This window comes from Sphaerodactylus townsendi, linkage group LG03 (genome assembly GCF_021028975.2).
Source record: "Sphaerodactylus townsendi isolate TG3544 linkage group LG03, MPM_Stown_v2.3, whole genome shotgun sequence".
NCBI classification, from domain to species: domain Eukaryota; kingdom Metazoa; phylum Chordata; class Lepidosauria; order Squamata; family Sphaerodactylidae; genus Sphaerodactylus; species Sphaerodactylus townsendi.
Genome location: NC_059427.1, coordinates 76,277,602 through 76,301,688, shown reverse-complemented (window position 1 = coordinate 76,301,688; position 24,087 = coordinate 76,277,602). Strand labels below are relative to the sequence as shown.

The 24,087-nt window shown below is 41.7% G+C and overlaps 1 protein-coding gene across 1 annotated transcript; it reads right to left on the bottom strand.

Moving 5' to 3' along the window:
- Positions 1 to 6,300: 6,300 nt before the first annotated feature.
- On the bottom strand, positions 6,301 to 23,610 carry SOX30 (SRY-box transcription factor 30). Its single transcript, XM_048487361.1, has 5 exons — positions 22,611 to 23,610; positions 14,583 to 14,822; positions 10,676 to 10,912; positions 7,862 to 8,354; positions 6,301 to 6,682 (listed from the first exon to the last, which is right to left on the bottom strand). Exons 1-5 carry the CDS (start codon positions 23,608 to 23,610, stop codon positions 6,301 to 6,303), a joined length of 2,352 nt encoding a protein of 783 aa, XP_048343318.1.
- Positions 23,611 to 24,087: the final 477 nt, after the last annotated feature.

Sequence of the window (24,087 nt, the reverse complement as noted above, 5' to 3'; positions counted from 1 at the left end):
TGTATCAACTATTGGTGTTGGTTCAAGAAAAATGGGCTATAAAAATCCCTGGCACCTTTGGAGAACAGTTTCGTTTTATATAGAATGTTTGTTTCTGTTACTGTCAGCAGAGAGGGAGTCAAGTGCCACATCCTCAAGACAAGTTCATAACACTGGAGTGCTCTTTTAGATGGCATGCTGGACACTCTCAGAACCTGTTTGGAGTTCTAGGAATTCACACTGGGCAATATGAAGAAAAAATTAAAAGAATGATACTTTGAGCATTTACAGGAAGATCCTTTTTTTTTGTGCCATCAAATCATAGCTGCCTTATGGTGGCCCTGTCGGGTTTTCAAGGCAAGAGATTTTTAGAGGTGGTTTGCTGTTGCTGTTGCCTGCCCTAGCGTCAGGACTCTGGTATTCCTGGCAAGTTGCCCATCCATGGCTGACACTGCTTAGCATCTGAGATCTGGCTAGATCAGGATGGCCTGCGGGATATCCAGGTCATAGTTCAAACCATCCTTCCTACTGATAGACCCAGAGGGAAGAATTTCAATTCAGAGACCCTAACTCCTAGAAGAAATTGAGGTATGGCATGAAATTCAACACAAATCACTCTTTATATAGGCTGGGCACTACCAAGCACTTGTGTTAAAGGGCCTTTTCAGATAGTTGAGCACCTACTTTTTTCTCCATCTTTTCCCAGGAATGGGTCAGGTCAAACGGAGGTAATTTCTTCATCTCTCAGGAGAAAATGCCACTGAGCACTGTGCGAAATGTTGCCATAGTCCAGAATGTCTGCCAGCCATTTACATGATCACAACATGCTGACATCAAGGGTGCCACGTTTTTGCAAATGCCTGACCCATGGATGCTGCCGCCATTTTAAAGTGATTCAAAAATGCCAAAAGGGCCTGTTCCTAATGGGACCTGCAAAGCGGCTGCTCTTAGTAGTTAGGCTCCAATTTGTGGGGAAGCTCTTGTGCCACGAAAGTGTAATGCAGAAACAGGCATTCATAATGGAGTCTTGCTTACATAAAGGATTTTATTCTATAATTTCATCCTGTGGAGCTATTAAAATATTAGGAGGGACAGGATTGGAATTTGTTGTTGGGAGTTGGCACTTGCTCATTTTATATGAGTTGAAAAGCCTAGGAAGGTACTGCTAAACCACTGGGAACTGCTTTGGCAAGAAAATGTGCAAGCCCTTGAAGCAGCTGTCCTTCCTCAAGCAGGGAAACATGTGGAAAATATTCCATATGACTGAATTTTATAGAAACAAAATGCATAAAATCACCATTCTTCTATGTACCATTGAAGAGACAGATGATAAATAACACTGCAGATCTGTTGAAACAGTTGCCATTGCTGTGGAATAAAGTTCACTGCGGTTATATGCATGGATAATCAGGCAGCAGTGGACATTCCATTGGATGTGGATATTTGAACTGTAGAAGGGATAGTAGAAATTATAGTTTGGTTGTACACAAACTGTGTCTTCTTGAGCCTGCAGATTTTGATTTAAGCATATAAATGCAAATAATTGGCACGATGGTAAGAAACTACTACCCCCCACCCCCACCCCATTATTCAACTAAAGCAACCAGAGTGCAGACTATAATTTTATATTTTTGGTGGTCACAATAATCTGACCATGCATGTTCAAATGGTTATGTTTCCATTTTGTCAGAAATACCATACTAGTCATTTTCTAAGCATAGCTCTGCTCCCAAAGGTTGCATTAACTGCAGTCTACTATCTGCCTTGCCACTTGTCACTGGTGGTAGAACTCCACTGGGTTTTGTTTTTCTTGGCTTTTGTGTGGGCTGGTTTAATGGATAGAATTTCTAAATATATTTTTCCTTGTCTCTGAGATAAGGAGGCTGGGTGAGATTTCTCAGTTGTGAGAGGTACTCTATCCTGGCCTGGATAGCCCAAGCTGGCCTGATTTCATCAGATCCCAGAAGCTAAACAGTCAGTCCTGAAAAGTATTTGGATGGACTGAAATAATTCTTTCACTTTTCAAGGGGGATATGGATTCTAAGAGGTTTAATTTTATAATAAAATAACCTGCATGCAAATAGAAGCAATTAGTCTTTGATCATTAAAAGCTTGGATATATTTGTTGTTTTTGTTGTTTGGCAGTGACTATTTACCCCAATACAAAGGCTGGTGAAAAACAACTGTAAAAAGAAACAGATCCATGCATTTAAAAAGTCATCTGCAACTAGAGTTGCCGTTTCCAACTCATTCTTGCACCTGGTACTCGAAATACTACAAAAGTTGTTCAAATTCCTACCAATGGCACTTTTAATGTTATGTACCTATGTAAATATGAAATCCCTGGTCCAGGACTTAGCCTCAAAATCTAATTCAAAGCTTTTGTGAAGTTGAGGCTGCAGTCATAAAGATACTTTACTGGAAGGAGTAAACCCTATGGGGTAATAGATCCACTTAGGATTCCTCCCTGAACTTCTATATTTGTTGCCACAGAAGATGCAGATAGTTCATGCTCTGTATAGGGCGGCCTGCTTTTTTCACTGGCCTTGTTCCTTTGCCTTGAACAGCCTATAGACATTCCTGCATTTAGCCAGTGATACTTGTTCCCTCACTTTGAATGTAGACAGATAGTCCCACCCTCCCAATCCAGACATTGCAAATGATTTAACAAACTGTTGTCCATGATGTGCGCATTCATACTGTCGCTGTCTATAGTGAAGATATTGTTTTTATAGTGCTTCAGAAACCTGAAAAATCTGTTCAGCTAGAAATAACAATGAATATGAAATAAGTTTACAGACCATGCATAGTGGTGCCTTGATCATATTGTTTTCTACTTTTTAGTACTTATAATTGTTTGTAGTGTTTCCATGTAAAGAGAAAAAAGAAGAAAAATGAGGCTCTGAGAGAAACCATCAGGGACTGCCCTTTCAGTTGCCTTAAAACTGTAGTGTATACACACACAATAGAAACTTGTTAAGTTTCTATAAGACTTTTATAAGGCATTTTAAAGGAAATGCCTCTAAAATATGATGGCCCTACATGGAGACTCCTACTTACCTCACTGGATCAAGTTCTGTTTTTGTTGAATAGAGATAATCAAGGGACAAAAAACTGTTCCTCAGGAGCAGGGATCCTCAACTTTTTTGAGCTGACAAGAACCTTTGGAATTCTGACACAGGGTGGTAGATGCACTGCAACTAAAAAATAGCTGCTGCAAGAAGCTGGGCTAGCCATGAAATGGCTACTATATGAGGTATAGGCAACCACAAAATGTCAGGAAATGAGGTCATGCATAACTCTGTAAGAGACTCTTTAGAAGCTCTGTTCAACAGGATACATCGTCAAATGAACATATCATTTAAAAATATGTTCATGTATACATACACACAGCTTACGTTCATGACTGAAGTTAAGATCTTTGTGCTGCAGCAGCAGATGCTACCGAAGTAATGGTTTTAAAAATCTGGCCAGCCAATCAGATCTCCAGTGGCCAACACCATAACCCTGCTGGGCAAAAGTCTCACCTAGCTTTGCCCACATTTGAAGAACACTTGGTGAACATCAGAAAAGTTGTCATTGGGGACCATGGCTCCTACAGGCTCACATCAAGGACCTCTGCTCCAGAGGAAGTAGAATCTGGCTCATGAAGACAAATAGTGGAGACCCCATGGAAAGTTCGATGTGCTTAGACTGAAAAACTCTGTGTATGATTGAACTGTAAAGTACAAAAAGTGTCCAGTATTATGAGGGATTAAGATCCAGTTTCATAAAACAGTCAGTACCAAATTTATACAGTGTTTTATATTATGCTAGACAATGAAAAAAATGGGGGAAAACTCATAGAGAATACGTCTGGATTTAGTAAAAGAGCAATGTATTTACGTCTGGATTTAGTAAAAGAGCAATGTACTATTTCTGTTACCACCACTGCAGTTTATAAAAAGAGAGTGGTCAGGAGTGATGGAAAAAGTCAGATGGAAGGAATAAGCTAACAGCTGTTTTAAACTTTAGAGGCATAGTTATGTGGGAAATAGCACATTTGCCCACAAGAATTCTTAAAGATCAGCTTTCACCCAGAAGTCTGTTTAGGAACTAAGGCATGCTTCTGGCTATTAATAAGACCATCATTCAAAAGCACCAATGACAAAGGAGGTAAAATGGAAGCAGAGGGTCTGTTTGTAGTCATTAGTGTAGACTGTACTCAACTATTTTAATCAGGTTGGAACAACATCTTGGAAATAAGGCACAGGTATGTTATCAAATATAAGGCTATTGAAAAGACATATAAACCGTTGTTACTGAAATGCTACCATTGATAGTTTGAGAAAGCTACCTTAAGCATATTTTTCTTTATTCTTTTCTTTATTCTTTATTCTCCAATAATGACTGTTACTATGGGCGTTTCCCCACTTACCTTTGCTGCCCTTTGGTGCATGCTACTCTCAGCGCGCGGCATCTCTGGCGCGCGTCTGAGCGTCCCCACAACCCCTCTGCGTGGGGTCATCAAAAGGCGCCGTTTCGAGGAGTGCCAGGGATGCCGCGTGCTGAGGGGGCGCGACAGCGGCAGCGTCGGGGCGGCTGCATTGTCGCTGCCCCTGTAGTGGGGAGTGCCGGGGGACCCCGCGCTACTTGAGGAGAGTAGCGCGGGGCTTAAGGTAAGTGGGGAAAGGGCCTATGTCATAGGATTATATGCCAACTACATTTTGGGGAAAGGATTTAAAATTTTTATAAATAATTGTATGTTTAACACAATTACATGTCAATCCACACTGTTAGGAATGGAAAAGGTAAAGAATTCAACGATGGGACAAGGAGGCAGATGTTAGGAGGAGCCATTTCCCAATGGGACAGCATCTGCTTTGCATGCAGAAGGTTCCAGGTTCCAGTTCAGGCATTTCCAGCTAAAAGATTCAAATAATAGGTGATATGAAACACTTCTGCCTAAAACCTTAGGGAGCTGCTGCCAGTCTGAGCAGACAGTGCTGACCTAGATAGACCGATGGTCAAATTCAGTATAAGGCAGCATGATATGTTCAAGAATTAAGCCACCAACAATTTCCAGAACCCAAGTCCATAATGTTCACATTTGCCAGGATCTCTAGAACAAAAATGGCCAGTGTTTGAACTCTTGCCAGGGGCAACAAGATTCAGTTTGATAGAATGTTCCTGCTCCTACTTGCAAGCCTGTCCGCACACTGACCTGGAGTAAGCACCTCTGACTGCACTTGGAATTATGAGTAAAGATGAATATGTTAGAAATCATGTGAGATGATTATATTCTTTGAGCAGTCTATTTGTGAAACACCCAAGTCTCCCTTACAATACACCTTTCCAAAGAGATGTTTAAACAGAAAATACTAAATATTTTCACTTATTTTCTCTTGTCATGATGATATTACAATTCATATCTGTCGCAATATATAAAACTAACAACATATCATCCATGTGATTTTATTTTAATGTAACAAAAATGGAACAAACATACTACAAACCCCCTAAAACAAAGAAAACAATGAAAACAAAATGTTTTGTAACATGAACAAATAATTTAGCAACATTTTATCTTCCTTTACACCTGCTTCTTAAACATCTTATTTTTAAAAATTGCATTTGAGTTATTTAGCCTCTGGTATGGAATCATAGCTCATCTGTACACAAAATATGAGATAGATTCATTCTTTTTTATGGTTAAAAACACTTAATAGCGTATGGGTTTTCAAATCTCTTGCAGAAGAAGTCAGTTAGATTTTAAAATCTGGAAATTTGCTCCTAAAGGGCAATGGAATGTGAATTCTGGGCACAAATGGAAAATGTGTAAACAGAATAATTTTAATTGCTAAGTAGAGACCCAGAAGAAACAGGATGAAATCCCATTATAGTACCTAGGAACACAAATAATAATGCTTCTGTTTAGAATAGTAAAGTCTGCCCCTCATAAGTGGTGACAGTTATGACAGCTCTTGTAAGGGCAGATCTACAGAGTGCTAGGAAATGGTGTCATTTATACATGTATATTTGGTACCGTGAATCAGGCAATATAGAATTAGAAGTGTCACCTGTCAGCACAAGGAAGGAACCAGAAACATGTAACAAAAAAACTACATTAAGAGCTGGCAGGTACAATTTCTGAAGTGGAAGTAAGCTCATACAATTCCTGTGAATACAGTATCTTGCATTGCCCAGGAAAATCTCCCACGTGGCATAAAAAGTTTTCATTTGGCTTCTTAACCACACTCACTAAAGCACTGTTATATGACCAACATGTTTTATTTCATCTTTTTTAAAAGTATGCTGGATACTATCATTTGGTTTCTAAAATTAAAGATCTCTCAACACCTTTCCTTCTTCGTCATCATCACTATCAGTCACATTGACTTGCTGTACACTAGAGGGTGTCGAAGGGGTTGCGGTAAAAACGTTCTCAAGGGCCCCAATATCCAGCTGAGGCACAGGGTTTAAGTATTCCTCCTCTGTCTGACTGTGGCTGCTATAATAGGATGTTCCTTCCAAGCTCTCACAACTGCGGGAGTCTTCACTATGCATGTGCTCATCAGGATATTCTCTAAAGGGGTAGTCTCTGTTCAGAGCAGAAAACATGGCCTCGTGTTTTTGATATTGGTCTTCATAAAAGCCAAGACATTCAGGCATGGAGCTGGGGAAGTTCCCATAGCCAAAAGGAGGACGGCTGTATGGGCACGTGCTGCAAAAAGACAAAAATAGTTACAAAAAATCATATACCAATTGAAGACCTGTTTTCACATAGTCAAATTGACAACAACAGTGGAATTGAAGGTAGAAAATGACTTGTGTAGTAAACAAAAGAAAGCATATTATTTGGACAGAAACTCTCTTATATAGAAAGATAGTATTATCAGAATATCCAGATATTATTAAACTATAACATTGAAAATAATGACCTCTTTAATAATGTTTTATCATTCATTAAACACACTACAACATATTAATTGCTACCAAAATTATTTACAGTTAAACAAAAAAAACCCCATGAAAATGTTATATAGGTGTATACATAGGGATTATGAATGTATCAATGTAGCTAAATCTATGGACACTTAAACTTAGAGAATGGAACCATGAATAGAGATGCCATATTCTTCTACAAACCTAAAAAACATTTGCCGAAAAATCTGAAATCTTAAAAAAAAATTCAGAGGGCTAATCCCCTCTCAAGTAATAGAAACAGTGTCAGTAGCCTTAAGAAATGAATGCCCCCAATGGCCATTTCTAGGCAACCATATATTATTGCCAGCCTTCAAACCTTGATTCCAGTCAGTAAAAGGCATGGGAAAATGGCAGGGTTTTTTCCAGGGTTATTTTGGCCCTTGAGGGATGACTCATCAGGACCAGGCAGCAACTACCAGGTAATTCAATACCACATGGTTTGTATGACTCATCCAGGCCCAGCAGCCTGTTCCCAATTCTGTTCCCAAGCCATTTAGGACTTGGGGAAAAAACAACCAGTTCCTGTAACTGTATTCAGAAACTGTTGTGATCAATTAACTTTTCTGACATATGGACAGTGTATTCCCTGGGGCCCATCCCAGCTAACAACAAAGTTGACACAGTTTAATCCAATTATACCTTCTGAACAGTTGTAAGTGGTCCTATAATAATATAGACCATGTCTATATTATTAGCCGTTCTAATACACGTTTGATAGTGACCAAGCCATTTCTCTTCAAGAAAGGCTACAGCTTTGGACACTGTGCTACTGATAAATTTCAGTGGAGTTAAATTACAGGGGGAAAAAAGAGGAGTGAAGATGAAGGTGAACAGGAGACAAAAACCATATACTTCAGTGGTTGCCTGGTCACTATATGATTCTTCATTCTTAAACACATGTAAACAGTTGCTTTACCTTGATGGGAAATAATGCGGTCCAGGTAAAAAGTATGGGTGATGAAACGAAAATCGAGGAGGAGCTCCAAATAGAGTGGCTGGATGACCTATGGGAGGAGGCTGATAGACATGTGGATGGGGGATGGGAGGAGCTTGGGGGATGGGTCCATTTCTAGAACAGGAAGAAACACCTGGGTACTCTTTAGGGGCTTGATTATTAGAGACATTGTATCTAGAGTGGGCAGTGCTTGTATTATTAGGGTTCCTGCTTGCACTCTGAATCGAAACTTGGGTGGGTCTCTTTATAGAGCAATTTGTTCCTGACGATACATGGTGAGCTTCTGTGGGTGAAGGTGCAGCAAAATGTTGAGGTTGAAGCACTGGACGGATTGACAAGTTTGCAGCTGGGGCAGCCAGTTGTGGCGCAGTCGCTACATTGGACTGGAACAGCGTAATGGGGCTTGGATGCTGAGCAGAAGGAGCTGGCACTTGGAGAGCAGAAGGGGCTTCACCTGTGGAAAAGAGAAATGATAATTCAGTGGTGAGGTCCCCTTTATTTTCAAAGGCTAGCACTATGCAAACTATACTGTGAGCAAAAGATAAAAGAAAATCCATGACATCTGGTTCTGGTGGGTTTTCCGGGCTGTGTGGCGGGGGTGGTCTGGTGGATCTTGTTCCTAACGTTTCACCTGCATCTGTGGCTGGCATCTTCAGAGGTGTAACACAGAGGCAAGTCTGTTACACACCTCTGAAGATGCCAGCCACAGATGCAGGTGAAACGTTAGGAGCAAGATCCACCAGACCACGGCAAAACAGCCTGGAAAACCCACCAGAACCAGTTGAACCTGGCCGTGAAATACACTAAATGACATTGTTCCTCAACGATATTAGAAATCAACAGAGAGCTCAAGGTTTTCCTATTTTTTGTTAACTTCAACATTCACCCCATAAAACCTGTTCTGTGTTTTATTTAATAACACCCAGCTACTCCATAACTATTAGAACAATTTTTCCCACAAATTAACAATATTAAGAAATAGAGCAGCAAACGCTGTGACTTTTAATCTGTTCTTTCTAACATATTCTCAATACAGATATCCTCCAAGAGTCTATTCACTGAAGTCCACTATTTATAGTGTTGCTATTAGCCATGTGGTAATCTCTTTCCAGCATCCTTTGCTGCTCTCAGTTCTTCATCCTCATAACAAGAATATATCATGTATAAAATCAGATTCCCAATCCTCTGTCATATTCTAGTATGACTAAGAAGCAGAACCCACATGAGTTCTGTGGAACGGTTGCAGTCGTGAGAGGAAGAAAAATCTGCTTCTCACAACAAGGTAATGAAGCGATTTATACTGATGAATGTGTGAAAAGAATTCCCCTCTTGCCCTTTCTGAACTCTGGAGCTCTGGACGTTGTGGGGGAGGAGCAATGAATTTCTGATATGTCTTCTCAAACAAAGGTCATTGTTGCTTAAGACAGAAAATTCAAGATCCATAAGAGATTCCAGGTAGTGTCATGTGAAACTGTTCCTTACCTTCTCCTAAGAGCCTTTAAGCTTGGAGCGACATGAGTCAGGGCTAGATTTGGAAAAGCAGGCCCAGACCTTGCGCTCTTGAACTACTTAAGATAATGGACTCAATAATGTAAGAGAAGAGGGAAAGAATAAAGCTCTCCATTTCTCTTCTGTCAAACTCAACATCACTTTCATTTATAACAATTACATCCCACTGTTTTAACTTGGATCTCAAAGGCCATTTCCACACAGCACAATTATACCAGATTAAAATTTCTGTGAAGAGATTGAGTGAAGCCTCCCTTTTTTCCCAGTTATGGATAGGGCCTGGTGCAGGCCTCAACACAGCAAGCGGCAGAAGAAAACAATGGCGCACAGCATCACATCACATTCCCACTCATGTTCTCATGTTTTTGTGGAAAATAAGTGAACCCCCCACCCTGCTCATGATATGCCCACTAACATTCAGCCCAAAGTGCACATCTCCCTAGCTATGCCCTCTGAGCAACCAGTACATGTACAGAAAAGAAAACGGGGACATTTGGAACTCCACTCTTGATTAACCAAGGTGAAATGGCAGCCGATCAATACCATGAACAGAAAATGTGCTTGGGGGAATGTTTTGGGAAGGGCAGGCTGCAAAGATCGGAGGCTCAGCAAAGTTGAAAACTGACATGACATCAGGTGGGGAGATAGGGGGGCAGGTGGCTGGGTGGCAAAAATAAACTGGTTCTGCTCCCGTGATGTTTGCATGGTGGCGGGTTCAACGTGGGATTTTTGAAAAGAACTGCCAAATTTGCAGTTTTTGAAAATCCTGGGATGAGGGAAATATCGCAGGACAAACCTGCTTTAGGACGGGGAACCATGTGAACTTCTTGACCAAACCAGGATATTTCCCTTGCTCAACCCGGGATATTTGGGAAAACAACCAAAGGCAGCAAACACAGGGTTAGACAGCTACTTGAACAAACTCAGGCTTGTATAGCTGAAACAACATTGTGGCATTTCTTGCCTTCAGGCCATGTCCTGGGACTTTTAATTGTGACAGTAACATCCAAATGTTGCACTGATACCAGTTAAGGCTTAAACACCATTTTACACTTTATAATAAACAATCAAATTCTTAAATGGAGTAAGTTATCACAAAGTATGGCATTATTATCTCATCTCTCTGTTGTGAAGCCTTTGCTGGCACGTTTTAGTTGTTATGTTAATTATTCTTAGATAAATGTTCTCTTAGTATGCATTGAGAAATTGGATTCTTTTAGTTTCTATGATTTAAAGAACTCACATAAACTATTGGAATGAACTCACAGACTGAGTGTCCAATGTTGTTCTGTACGCTGGGTATGACTACAGAATAAGTGGGTGATCGGAAAGGGTATATGGTTGTTGGATTTGTAGTAATGATATTCTGAGAAGTTCCAGTAAAGACGGTCGAGGCTGACATTGGACTTGAAGCAATGATATTCTGAGTAGTGCCGGAGAATACAGTGGACACTGTTAAGGGGAACCGCTTCCTTTTACCAGGTCTTGGCTGGTAAACCCAACCTGTGTGAACATAAAAATGTACACTCAGTGAGACAAAACAGGCTATTTTCTATCATTCATCAATATGTAAGAGATAAAAACTGAGGACAAAAATAACTTTAATTATTGCTGTCGGTAGATTTAGGGGTTAGGATCATGACAGGCACTTACTCCAGTGGAGGGGCAAATCCACTGGCAGGCATCCATTACAGCCCTCCACAAAGGCCAGACGTGATGCAGAGCATTGAGTCAGTGCTCCTGCACCTCTGGCCACCTCTACTTGTGTTGTGGGGGCATTCCAGAGGCACAGCTGTGGGGGGAGGCTTTTCTGATTTTTGTCTCCCTGCACTGCCAAGAAACCCTCTTGGATGCAGTGGGGCGGTGCCAAAGCTGTGCTACATTCCATCGACAGGGGTTCTGGATTGGGCTGCCCCAGCAGTAAAAAAGATTCTGTTAAGAAGACATACAAGATTCCTGGGAGCTTGCATTCCATGGCTTACATCCAGTGCATTTGAAAGTAACATGGGAACTGAGCTTGGAAATTCAGCATAGGCAGTCAAGGGAGAGCAGACGAGAACCCCTGTAGTTTGAGTTTCCTGAAAAAGGACATACAAGCTCCACGTTGGCAAGAAGGTTGGTATGCTGAATTATCCTTCCTGCTATGGAAATCTGCACAGATTTGGATAAAAATCCCATTTCAACCCTAAAACACCTTTACACAACCAAAGCATCATGGCAGAAAGTCAGATTTATCAGGAAGTGCCAAATGTATGATTATCTGCACACTGGGCAGAAACTGTGGGTGTATGCTCAATTCATGGAGCCTTTGGCTCTCAAGGAAGACGTTAATTCCCTTGAGGCTAGAGTTGTCAACCTGGAAAAGCTGAGAGGGAGGAGAGAGAGAGAGAGAGAAGAATGAAGAACCTTAGGGCCCTACTAGAACAGAGTACACTGCAGTAATCTAAACTAGATATCACCTGGGCATGCACCATAGCGGCCAGATTTGTTTTCTACCCAGGAAATACCACAGCTAGCTAACTAGTCAAAGCTGGTAAAAGGTTCACTTGGCCACAGTTGTCAACTGTTTATCCAGCAGTCAGCATGGGTCCAAGAGCAGTCCCAGACCACAGAGCTGTTACTTCCAGGGGCAAGTAAAACTCCATCAAGAATGGGTGACACCTTGAATTCTGGGTCAGATTTTCAGCTCAACAGTAGCATTTCTACCATGTGATGCTTAAGCTTCCATTTATTACCTCCCACCCACTCCAAAACAGCCTGCAAACAGTTCAGGGTTTCTACAGCCTCCCTAGGATCAGTTTGGTGTGAAATAGAACTATGTCATCCACATACTGGTGAAAATCCAACCCAAATCTCTAGATTATCTCATCCAATGGTGTCATGTAGATTTTCAAGAGAATAAAGAAGAAGATGGAACCTTACAGGATTCCACAAGCCAGAAGCCAAGGGGCTGAGCAGCACAATTTTATGATAACTACCCTGCAGGTAGGACTGGAGCCACTGCAAAATGATGTCTCCCAATCTCAGACCAGAAAGGCAATCTCAAAGGCTACCATGATCACAATGGTACTGAAAGTTGCTGAGAGATCAACACAACGGCACTTACTCATCTACCAGGGAGATCAACACTGTTTCAGTCTCTTAACTAGTCCTAAAACCAGATTGGAAAGGATCAAGACAAATACTAGAACTCAAAGGCCGTCAATTAAATTGATGGGCAATCGATTCAGGATGGACAAAAGGAATTACTTGTTTATTCAGCAACTGATTAAAATGAGGAATTCCCTGCCAGAGGATGCAGTGATGGCCACAGACACAGGTGGCTTCAAAAAGGGATTAGGCAGATTTCTAGATGATAGGTATATCATGGCTACTAGCCAGTGTGACAAAAGGGAACCTCCACATCTGGAGGCAATAAACCTCCCTGCCAGGAGGCAACATCAGGGAAAGGCCTTGGCTTCTATACCCTGTTGTTGACCCTCCAGAGGAACTGGCTTGCCACCATGTGAGATAGGATGCTGGAGGATTCTTCTTATGTTAGACCTTGTTAGCCACTCTGAGCCTGGCCATTGGGCTCGGAAAGAGCAGAATATTAAATCCAATATTAATTAATTAATTAATTACTGGTAATGCTCTCTGCACAGATACTAATCCTTCTTCCTTCTCATTACTACATAATTTTGCAAACAGGTCAGAGAACCTAATTTTACTATGCCAAATAAACAAGCTAATGCTGACCAAAATTTTGGCTCAAATGCTGATCGCTTTTTGTTCCATCAAATAATACTTACATTATCATTTGTGCTAAAGATGTATAATTTGAATTTCAGAAATGCTTTTTAAAAATCGATATGAGGCAAAATCAGAACTTTTGGTATTTTTACATCTGATGGTTACACAAAGAAATAAAGACCAAGAAAACAGTATATCATATGGGAGAGGAAGAATATAATTTTAGGGTGGGAATGAAGCAAAATGGGACAGTTATTCTGATTTTTGAACGTGCTCAAACAGAGTACTGGACCCACAAAAGCTGCCACCATGTCACAGAACCAGGCCTGGGAGAGCCATGCCTGTTCTACAAATCCTGGGTTCTTTTCTCCACACACTCTGAAACCAGCTGAGTTCTCAAAGATTTTATTGAAAAGAAAACAGAAAACAATAAAACATTCTAATACAGATATTTCTCAGCTAAGCACAATTCCTGCAGGCTTGTCTCAGCCCCCTTGAGCTTAGAGATGCTCCCTCTAGCTCAGCTTGGATCAGAATCAATGTTTCTTTTTCTCTTTGTCCTTAGGAAAACTCCTTTTCCTGCCATGAGGTAACCTAGCCTTTGATGTATGACGGTTTGGTTACTGGCTTCCTTTTGGGTAAATATCCACAGACTTTTGGTTCTCCATCCGGAGATCAAAGACCTTGTCAGGCTAGTGTGACTTGCCTGATACAGTAACAGAACAACTTCATCACAATAGTTCACTTGAAATTTTTAAAGAAAACTCAATGATGTCTTCAGTGCTTACTTTCATTAACTAATTAACTGTATATATCACTGAAAACACATATCTAGAGAACAGATCTCAACAGTTACTTGTGTTGGGACTTCAGGAGTCCCCTGTGTAGTGCCTATGGCACCTCACAATCACAATAGACTTTTATTGGCATCAGGTATAAAAGCATGGGTATGCACCATTATTAAATTTAAACCATGGCACCTATTGACTCATTCCAGGTCACACCAAGTATATTAGGAAATGGTCTGAACCTCTCTCTCTGTCTCTCTCTCTCTGTGTGTGTGTGTGTGTGTGTGTGTGTGTGTGTGTGTGTGTGCAGACTTGATTATGCACATTTTTTAAAAGTTGCTTCAGCAGTATCTGCCACCATACTACAAGGGTCTTCAGTGCAAAACTGAAGCTAAGTTGTGTGTATGCAAGAAAATAGTTTAAAACAAAATGTTTATTATAAAAGTAACCCTATTAAACACCTTCAGCTTGAAACACTGAAGAGTTACCACTAGAATTATGATGTGTGGTTGGCTCTGCCTCCCGTGGCAGTCATTTTGTATCAGAATTCCAAATGAGCCTGCAAGTTCAAAACGTTTGGTGACCCCTTCTCTTCAACAGTTGCACTGAAACAATCAGATTCTAAAAAAAATGTGTAGATAGATATTCTGTACCTGGAAATTCTTCTCTATGTTTTTCTTTAATCTTCTGAGCTTCATCATAATAGGGTTTCTTTTGCTCTTCAGTGAGTTTGTTCCACTCCAGTCCAAGCTGAACACTTATTTCTGCATTATTGGCAGCAGGGTTAGCTTTGGCTAAGGCTGGCCGATGAATTCTTGCCCACACCATAAATGCATTCATAGGACGCTTGACATGGCCATCTCTATCTTTGCTAAATGGAGTATCTGGTATCCCTAGAAAGAGGAAGGAAGGAAGGAAATAACATTACTTTGGTTTGTAAAATAAATAGAAACTCTAAGTTTGGGGGAATTGTTGTAAGATGCCCTCTTAGAGCAGCAGAGACTTGCCACGTTACCTACCCATCAGATGTTTGCATATCCTTCTAGTGGCCTGAGTAAACTCTTTCATGTTCCTTTAATCTTCACTGACATCAGCAATACTAAAGGGAAAGGTACCTCTATAATGATCACCATTTCTTCAAACGGAGAGATATTTAACAGTACCTCTGTAAGATTTACTGTACAGTCTTGTGCACATGCATTCCAAAACAAGTCCTACTTATTCAACAGTTACTACTAGGTTATTATGTAAAACACTGTCACCCGAATTTCTTTTGGATGCAAGGGTACTATATACTCAGATTAGACGTAACAGAATTCTTCTGTAAGGAACCCCCTGCATGAGATTATCAAAACAAGCAAATGCTTCTTCAGGCCATTTCCTCTCTCTCTCTCTCTCTCTCTCTCTCTCTCTCTCTCTCTCTCTCTCTCTCTCTCTCAACTAATCCCAATTATTTGTTGGTCATGCTCTGTGTCTAGATCCAGCATCAGAGGTGGGATGCAGCCTATTCGCAACTATTTGGTAGAACTGGTTACTAAAATTTTCTCAGTTCGGAAAACCAGTTATCAATGATTAACTCCACTAGGGACAAGGGGGTAATCTCTGTCCCTGGGTACAACAAATCTCGTCAAGTGGGGGATGCAAAATCGCCCCCCACGACCCCCCTGCCCCCCATGGCATTCCCATGTATGAACTGTATGAAATAATACAATATATAGTAATTCTATTTTGGGGGGGATTGGTATAAAGGTTGGTAAAGTATTATAGGTAAGGATTTTTCATTTTCTTTTTTCCCCTTGAAATTTATATTGGAAAGGAGGAGTTTAAACTACTCTTTTAGATTAAGGATTTTGGATCTCTCCCTGTTAGTTTTCTTTCAAGTGGAATAGATAAAGTAGTTATAGGAATCTGAAGGGGAAGTAGAAAGTAGGGAGGGAGGGAAATATGGGAAGGAGAGAGGCAATATAGGATGTTTTAGTGGGGGGGCGGTTTGAGATAGACAATTAGATATGTTTGTAATATGTTAACAATTGTGAACAGTTTTTGGTTTCTCTCCTTACTTATGTTATTATTTAAAATCAATCAACATAATTGTATAAAAAAGAAATAATACACTACCATACAGTATATTGCTTTTTAATACTTTAAACAGTCATTATTTTAATCTAGAGGTGGGGCGAAGGAGAACTGCACCTGGGGCGCGCATGCCCTGCGTCCTTGCCACAGCCCTGCCCAGGAATGCCCCACCTCCAGAATGCCTGGCCATGCCCCCATCATACCCCGCCCAGCCCCATTGGCGCTACGCCACTGTTTGAATCCCACCACCATCGGAACCTGTTACTAAAATTTTTGAATCCCACCACTGTCCAGCATGCTTTAAACTTTTATCTGATGCATCCATTAGCTCTGCTATGTGTTAGAGGCCAGAGTTTTCCAGGCAATTGAAGAAAACATCCATTGTCACTAAGGAAGACTATTTTGACATGATCTGGCTACCCATTTGTCTGTTGGGTGAGACCACAGTATTCATGCTAATGAAGACATGAAACTGATGTTCAGCCCCTTGCCCTCTGGACTGTGGAGACTTAGGCCCCTTCCGCACACGCAGAATAATGCACTTTCAGTCCACTTTCACAATTGTTTGCAAGTGGATTTTGCTGCTCCACACAGCTGCAAAGTGCATTGAAAGTAGATTGAAAGTGCATTATTTTGCATGTGCGGAAGGGGCCTTATAAAATTACATCTTGTTCACCATGCTTTTAAACATCGAGGTAAAGTGCTGGGAGAGGTTAACTGGAAGGGGGGTGGAGTTATGAAGGACTGAGTTGCCATCAATATGTGGATGAAATTCAGCTCTATCTCACACTTGCTACAAATCTCAGGGGGGCTATGGAAACTGTGTACAGATTCCTGGAGACAGTTTTGGGATGGATAAGGAATAACAAGCTGAAACTTACACTAAACAAAACAGTGGTGCTACTGGAAAGGCAGAAGGTTTAGCCCAGGAATAGGGAGGTCTCCTTTTTTGGATGCAGCTGTACTCCTCGTAAAGGAGTAAGTTTGCAGCTTGGGAATGCTGTTGGATCCAAGCCTTCTGTTGGATAAAGATGTGGCAGTTGGGGCCAGAAGTACCTTTTACCCACTTTGTTTGGTTGAGCGTTGCAATGTGCATGTATTTACTTTTTTGATGAGGCTGTGTATTATTATTTAGGGGAAAGTGGTGAAATATTTTGCTGAAAGATAGATTATCTTTTTTTTCCAGTGGACAAATGCTAACATAATGTCAAAACAAGATGAAGTCTTGTGGTACACAGACTAAAAGATTTATTGAAGCACAAGCCTTTTATGTATCTGAAGTCAGCACATGTACAGTATACAGAAGCAAAAACTGTTAACCTGAGATTAAAAAGACCATAAATGGCAAGGTGTTCAATTTGTCAAAATTCTATACAGAACTCAAAAGCTGATAAAGTATACAAGACAATAGTTCCAATATGGCCAAACTAGATGCCACATTTGTTAAAGAGTAGGGATTGAGGGTTACCTTGGCTCAGCTCTCACTCTCTAGTGAGCCTGGTTTTGGCTGGGGAGGGCAAGGTATTTAATAAAATAATAAAAATAGTAGTGTAACCTCCCAGTGGGGCAAAATGTCTCCAGGATGTTCCAGGTCAGGAAAATGGTACAAGGGAGGAGGTTGAACCGCCTTTCACAGTGCTGTGGTCCTGATCCAAACTGAGCTCCTGTAGCACTTGGCAAATTAGTTCTCAGTAGCTGCTGTGTGACTAAGGATACACGTAGATAAAAACCCATAATGTCTAGTTGAGATAATATAATATTATGTAATATATAGAATAATGTAAAGGCTGATAAAATTTGGTTGATTTGTTTTCAGTTTATTCATCAAAATGCCTTTCCCCACAGGTTCAAGGCAACTAACATCAGGAAAAATATATTATAGCCAGAAAATATGAGACTTTCACAATCATAAATTCAAGGCACATCTGAAAATATCTTCACAATCTCAAATGGTTTGCAAAATACCAATGATCAACCTTAACAAAATGTTCTCTAAAACACAGCAGCCTTACATTTCTTTCTCAAAATTGGCAAAGATGGTACCATTACATAGATTGGGACAATCAGCAAGGAGGCCTGAGGAGAGACATATAGCTAGAAGAGGGCACTGTGTTTCAACAATAATTAATACAATTAAACATATTGATAAATTATTATTCTGCAGTTTCTTATCAGTCTCCTTTTGAAGTTCTTTTGATGAAGAATGATGGTGTTTGTGAGGGAAGGGAGCTGTGGTTCAACAGTAGTATCAGGATCTCTCCTGAGCCAGACCTGTACCCAAGAACAGATACCTCATCCAAGTATGACCATCTGGGGGCACCTCATGTTATCAGACTCTTATCAGACCACAGGCCACACTTCCTCAGACCTCAGTCTACGGGCCGGCCCCTGAAGTTTCAGCTGCAGACAGTGCTGCCAACAGACCCCAGGGAAGACAAACCGCTACTTCATGGGAACAGATACTAAACCAACAGTTTCTCCAGGTTCTCTCCTAAAGTTTTAAGAGCAGCAAAAATGGTAGGCACATGAGAAGGCAGCTCAATGACAACAAAGCACTATAGTGGAGGGCAGTGTTCAAGCCAGCTCCATACCCAAGTACTTCTAGTGCTTCACACAATTATTACACTATCAACCCCTGGCTGGATGAGACCCAGGAACATAGAACCTTGAATGTTCAAGCAGTTTTCATGGCCAGTGTGCTTCTGATCTAGTTGTGAACCTAGACCCGGATAAATTCAAGATTATTACCTTGACTTCAGTACTGTTCTGAATGCCAGACTGAGACTGCATCTCAGTGTGCAGATCCCTGCTCCTGAATAAGCTGTAGTCCACTGTCCACAGTTTAGGATTACACCTAAAGTTCTTTTGCCTCTTTTTGGTTCCACGACTAACAACAATGTATTGTTAATAAATGTTGTCTTTGTTATGGTTCAACTTTACACTTAGCCAATCAATCTGAGAACCCTTGAAGCCATCCATTGTTCTTAAATGTTCTAATTTTCTTGCCTCTATGCTTTTTGGTGCACCTGAAAATTGACGTCAAACCTCTGTCAGGAGGATGATAGTACATCCCCACTATTATATTACCTCTATGGTTTGGAATTTTTATTCATCATAAATCTGAATTATTTCCAGAACAAATTTGGTTCTTTGAAATCTACTGGACTCTTTCACAAAGGTCTGTATATAGCCAAGCCCTTAAACGTAATAGGTTCCAAATAAAGTGTTGCACCAAGATCCAGAAACTTCAGTTCCAGTTTTAAATCAAATTGAACACTTTGGAGTCATTTTCAGATATAAAATAAATGGTACAAAAGGTACCAAAGTGAGAAAAGGATTCTTCTCCAAAATGTAAGATGACTGGCAAAATAAATAGTTAGATTTGAGTCCAACAGTGCCTTAGATAACAAAAATGTTGGAGTATAAGCTTTCAAGAGTCAAAACATATACCAAAAATTTTGTTGGTCTCCAAGGTACTACTGGATTCAAATCTAGCTGCTCTACTGCAGACCAACGTAACTATTCTCTGAAACCGGCAACCTGAATGTTTCTTGTTCTATTAAATATTTAGGGCTGGTATTTCACAGGGAAATCTGGACTAAACTTGGAAATGTGTTTAACTGAAATGTTTTGATCACTGGTCATCTTTGACGCATTTATGGGGTAAAGTTAACTCTTTCAAAATAAATGTATTCTAAGACTTGACTGATATTCTTCCAATATCTATTCCAAGTAAATATTTTAAGCATATTGTTGCTTCCGCCTTTGGCATCCAAATGGTAGAATGGGATGGGTATCAACAAATTCTAATTGCTACAGGACCAACAATTTTAATATTCCTATTATTTATTAGATTTCTATCTCACCTTTTCCCAACTTGAGTGACAGATTATTCATAATTGTTTTCTGGTTCAGCCAATTTTAATGGCCTAATTATTAATGTAACAAGATCAGCTGAACTTCAGGACATATTGCTTAAACTTTTCTTTAAAATTGGTCTTCTACTATAGTATTTAGATTATATTGTGTAGCCCTTTTGAAAAATTCTTAAATATACATATGAAGAAATTGTAGTGTGTGGTATTTACTTCAGCACAATTCATCACCCTTGACAGAGTGTTTGGAAGCTGCAGTTAGTGCAGAATGCTGCAGCTACACCTTTTCCAACATAAAGATGACAGGAGATTTGAACATTCACCTGCCATTTCCTGGACCATCTTTGTTCTAGAATGCTCCATTTGGGTCCCAGTACCCTGGGGACAGAGCTAGGTAGGCACCAGGACCCAAACAGAGCATTCTAGAATAAAGATGGTCCAGGAAATGGCGAATGAATTCTCAAATCTCCTATCATTTTTATGCTGAAAAAGGTATAGATGGCTGGTCAGGGCTGACTACCAGCAACATGTGGCCCTGATACTACAGTAATTACACTGGCTACTGATATGCTCCCAAGCCCAATTCAAGTATTGGTTTTGTCCTTTAAAGCCCAACATGGCTTGGGACTTGGGGATCTGAACCACTGTCTTATCTCATGTGTTCCTGTCTGGGAATTAAGATTACAGGGAGAGGCTCTTCTGAGGTCCCACCAATTAAAAAAAAAAGAATATGAGATTGATTTTTCAGTGGCAGTCCCATAATTAAGGAACAACCTCTTTAGAAAGGTGTGGCTGGTTCTCTCGCTTTTGGTCTTCAGGAGGCAGTTGAAGACAGTTTTATTTAGGACTTCATTTGGCAATATAACTCTCCCCCACCCCTCCCAGCACTGTGCAGAAAAAACAACTTTGGGAGAAAGGCAGGAGCCCTTCCTCCCCCTGTGGGGGCATTCTGAGCCCATTTGGGTTCTCCTTTGTTTTTTGAAAGCAGGGAACTCATGTTGGGTCGAGGGATCCCAGACCTAGCTCAGGAAAAAAAACTGAATTTGTAATTTGGTCTGGAAGGCAAGATTTTGGGTGGTTCCAGTCCTGCATGGGGAATAGGTTTTAACAGGTGACGCTGGGGAACTGCTGCTCAGACTCTTGGCTTTAGCCTGTGAGGTTCTGCAAAGCTCCATCTTGTCCTGTAAGCTTTTCAACATATGTATGAAACCAGGGGCGTAATGCCCATTGGGCAAGGTGGGCAGCTGCCCAGGGCACCACCTTGTGGGGGGCATCAAAATGCAGGGGTCGTTTTTGGGTATTTTCAGTGGTTTTCCATTTTTGGCCTGAAGGGGGTGCAGTTTTTAGGCTAGCGACACCAAAATTTCAGTGTATCATCAGGAGACTGCCCTTATGATAACTTCCAAGTTTGGTGAGGTTTGGTTTAGGGAGTCCAAAGTTATGGACTCCCAAAGGGGGTGCCCCATCCTCCATTGTTTCCAATGGGAGCTAATAGGAGATGGGGCTACAGTTTTGAGGGTCCATAACTTTGGCCCCCCCGAACCAAACTGCACCAAACCTGGGGGGTATCATCAGGGCAGTCTCCTGATGAGACCATGAAAGTTTTGAGACTGTGCCTTCAGAAATGTCCTCCCTCAGCCTGCAACCCCAATTGACAGCAATACAGAAAACTAAATGCAGAACGAAGATTCTTGGGAAAATTTCTGGGATGTTTCTGAAGGGGGTGCATTTTTGGACGCATCAGCACCACAATTTCAGGGTATCATCTAGAGACTGTCATGATAGCATCCCCCAAGTTTGGTGCAGTTTGGTTCAGGGGGTCCAAAGTTATGGACCCTCAAAAGGGTAGCCCCCATCTCCTTAGCAAAGAATGGGGGATGGGGCACCCCTTTGAGGGTCCATAACTTTGGACCCCCTGAACCAAACTAAATAAAATAACTAAATATCCCATTAAATAGTAAATTAAAGGAGAAGGGATTTGGAATGAAGCCAAAACACAAGTGTGGGTTTAAGAACAAAGTTAACATCATGGACAATATGACCATCTGTGGATACTAAACACTGTGGCTAAGGGGAGTCTCCTTGACCACAGCCTCTGTGCCTTGTTGATGGCCCTATAAATAACTGGTTGGGCCACTGTGTGGGGCAGAATGCTGGACTAGATGGGCAACTTGTCTAATCCAGCAAGGCTCATATTAGTTCTTAACTCTCCTTCTAGTATAATTTCCTGAATAAAAATTCCTGTGCCATAGAGGAACAAATAATTTTTTTGTTCCTGGGATCTTTGGAAGAAGGAGAGGATGAACATAAAGAAATCAGGCAAACAAATGTATTGTAGCATCAAGCATTCAATGCCTGATAAAGTGGGTTGTAGTCCGCAAAAATGTATGTCACAGTTCTACATTATTTCTAATACTACTGGTACCACACAAACATTATTTTGTATGTGGAACACTTTGCTATACTTTAACTACAAATCTATAGAATCAAGCAAACTGTCTTTTGTACACATTTCTACACTCCAGAAAAGGTTAGGATAAAGTTGCAGATGTGGTGTAGTCCCAGCTCATCTGCCTTCACTTAATGCCTGCTACATCTGTTAAAGTCATTTGTGAAATTAACTGGGTAAATTGCATACTTGGCTCTCAGTGTAAGAATAGCTCTATTCCAGTATACATTTATATACTAAAGAGTGTTATGACACAATTTAACTCTGCTCCTATCTAATACCTGCATCTGAGGGCAGAACTGTGAGAGGCACATCTTTCGTTTCAATTTTCACTGAAGGCTCCAGCAAAGACTGCATTTTAAGGGGCACTTGTGCTACAGGCACTTTAGTCACTCTTATGAGCTCCGATGGCGGGGGTCCTTGGAACTGGATCCTGGCCCCAGGAGGGACTGGATGGAGTGTCATTGGAATCTTCCATTCTTGAGGATGCTGTGCCCCAAGTGGCTGAGATGAGGCAGCATCTTTGCTCGCATGAGCTGGGCCATTGGAGGCTGAGTGAAGCTTGGATGCCACTTCTTCCCTCCCCTGAGAATCCTCATCAGGAATATCTGCCAGTTCAGTTTTGATGGGCTCTTCTTCTCCAGACTTCGAGGTTTCAGCCTCAGAGTTTTCTTTACTGTCTGCCTCTGTTTTGATCTCCTCTGTCTCTTCTGTGTTCCCCCCTTTGAGTTCCACTGTGCCCTCTGCATTGCCATGGCCCAAAGTCTGGCTCTCGTCCTTCCCTGCTCGACAGGTTGCAGCAGCTTTGCGGTCCCCTCTTTTCTTCTTGTTGCTGCTGCCTGCCAAGAGCCCCTGGCTCTCTTGCTCCTGCTCCTCAGCTCTCGTTTGCCCCTCCTTCTGCTGACCCTTCTCCTGGACCTCACCCTGCTCCTCAAAATCTACCAGAGCAACGATGGGCTGCAAAAGCTGCTTGCTGAGGCAAGCCTGTTCCTCCAAAATATGCTGCTGCTGCTGCTGCTCCTCTTTGCAGGAGGAGCCTTCTCCCTGCTGGGGAGATTTCTGCTCCGTGTGGAAGGAAATCGGCTTGGGAGACAGGGACTGCAAGGGGTGATGCTGGGAATCTTGTTTAGGGGGGAAGAGCAACAGGGCCGAGTCCCTGGCTCCTTGCCCGGAGATAGGGTGCAAGATAAGGTGGTCGACGCAGGGAGCGCCCTGCCAGGCTGTGGGATGCAGGAGGTGGTGCTGCTCTCGGGGACTTTCTTTCTGCGCCCCCTTTTCCATGCTCAGCCCGCCCCCGGGAGTGGGATTGTTGTGGGATTATGAGCTCAGCCGCTTCCCTCTGTTGCCGCCCGTTTGTTTCCTGCGGTTGGTTTGCAAACGTTCTCAGCTCCCCCTCCCCCCACCCACTCCAAGAGGCACGCGCAGCGCTTAGACCCCCGCCTTCGCGCGCACAGGAGTCTCGCGCCGCCCAAGCAGCGGCAAGAAATGGCAGGGGCAGGGCTCCACGTGCCTCCCACTTTTCCCTCCTTCGGCCCGTTTCCTGAAGGTCACCATGGTTACTCCGTGAATCGCGTCACAATGGGATCGCCTGGGAGACCCGCAGAAAATGCCCCCCCTCCTGCAAGGATCCCACTTTTGCACATCATGTTGTCTGGCGTTGCGCGAATTCCCCATCAGATGTAGATGGGATGTGCGTTTTCGACTTGAACTAAGCGATTAAATAATTAAACAAGTCAATACAAGGGGTGGAGATGCATC

What these genes read in the sequence shown, in the direction of transcription:
- SOX30 (XM_048487361.1), bottom strand. Translation starts at nt 23,610, where the DNA reads ATGGAAAAGGGGGCGCAGAAAGAAAGTCCCCGAGAGCAGCACCACCTC. An exon ending in AGTTCTGCCCTCAGATGCAG is followed by an intron (nt 14,823 to 22,610) that starts GTATTAGATAGG and finishes TCCTCTTTCTAG; the next exon opens with GGATACCAGATACTCCATTT. An exon ending in ACATAGAGAAGAATTTCCAG is followed by an intron (nt 10,913 to 14,582) that starts GTACAGAATATC and finishes ATGTTCACACAG; the next exon opens with GTTGGGTTTACCAGCCAAGA.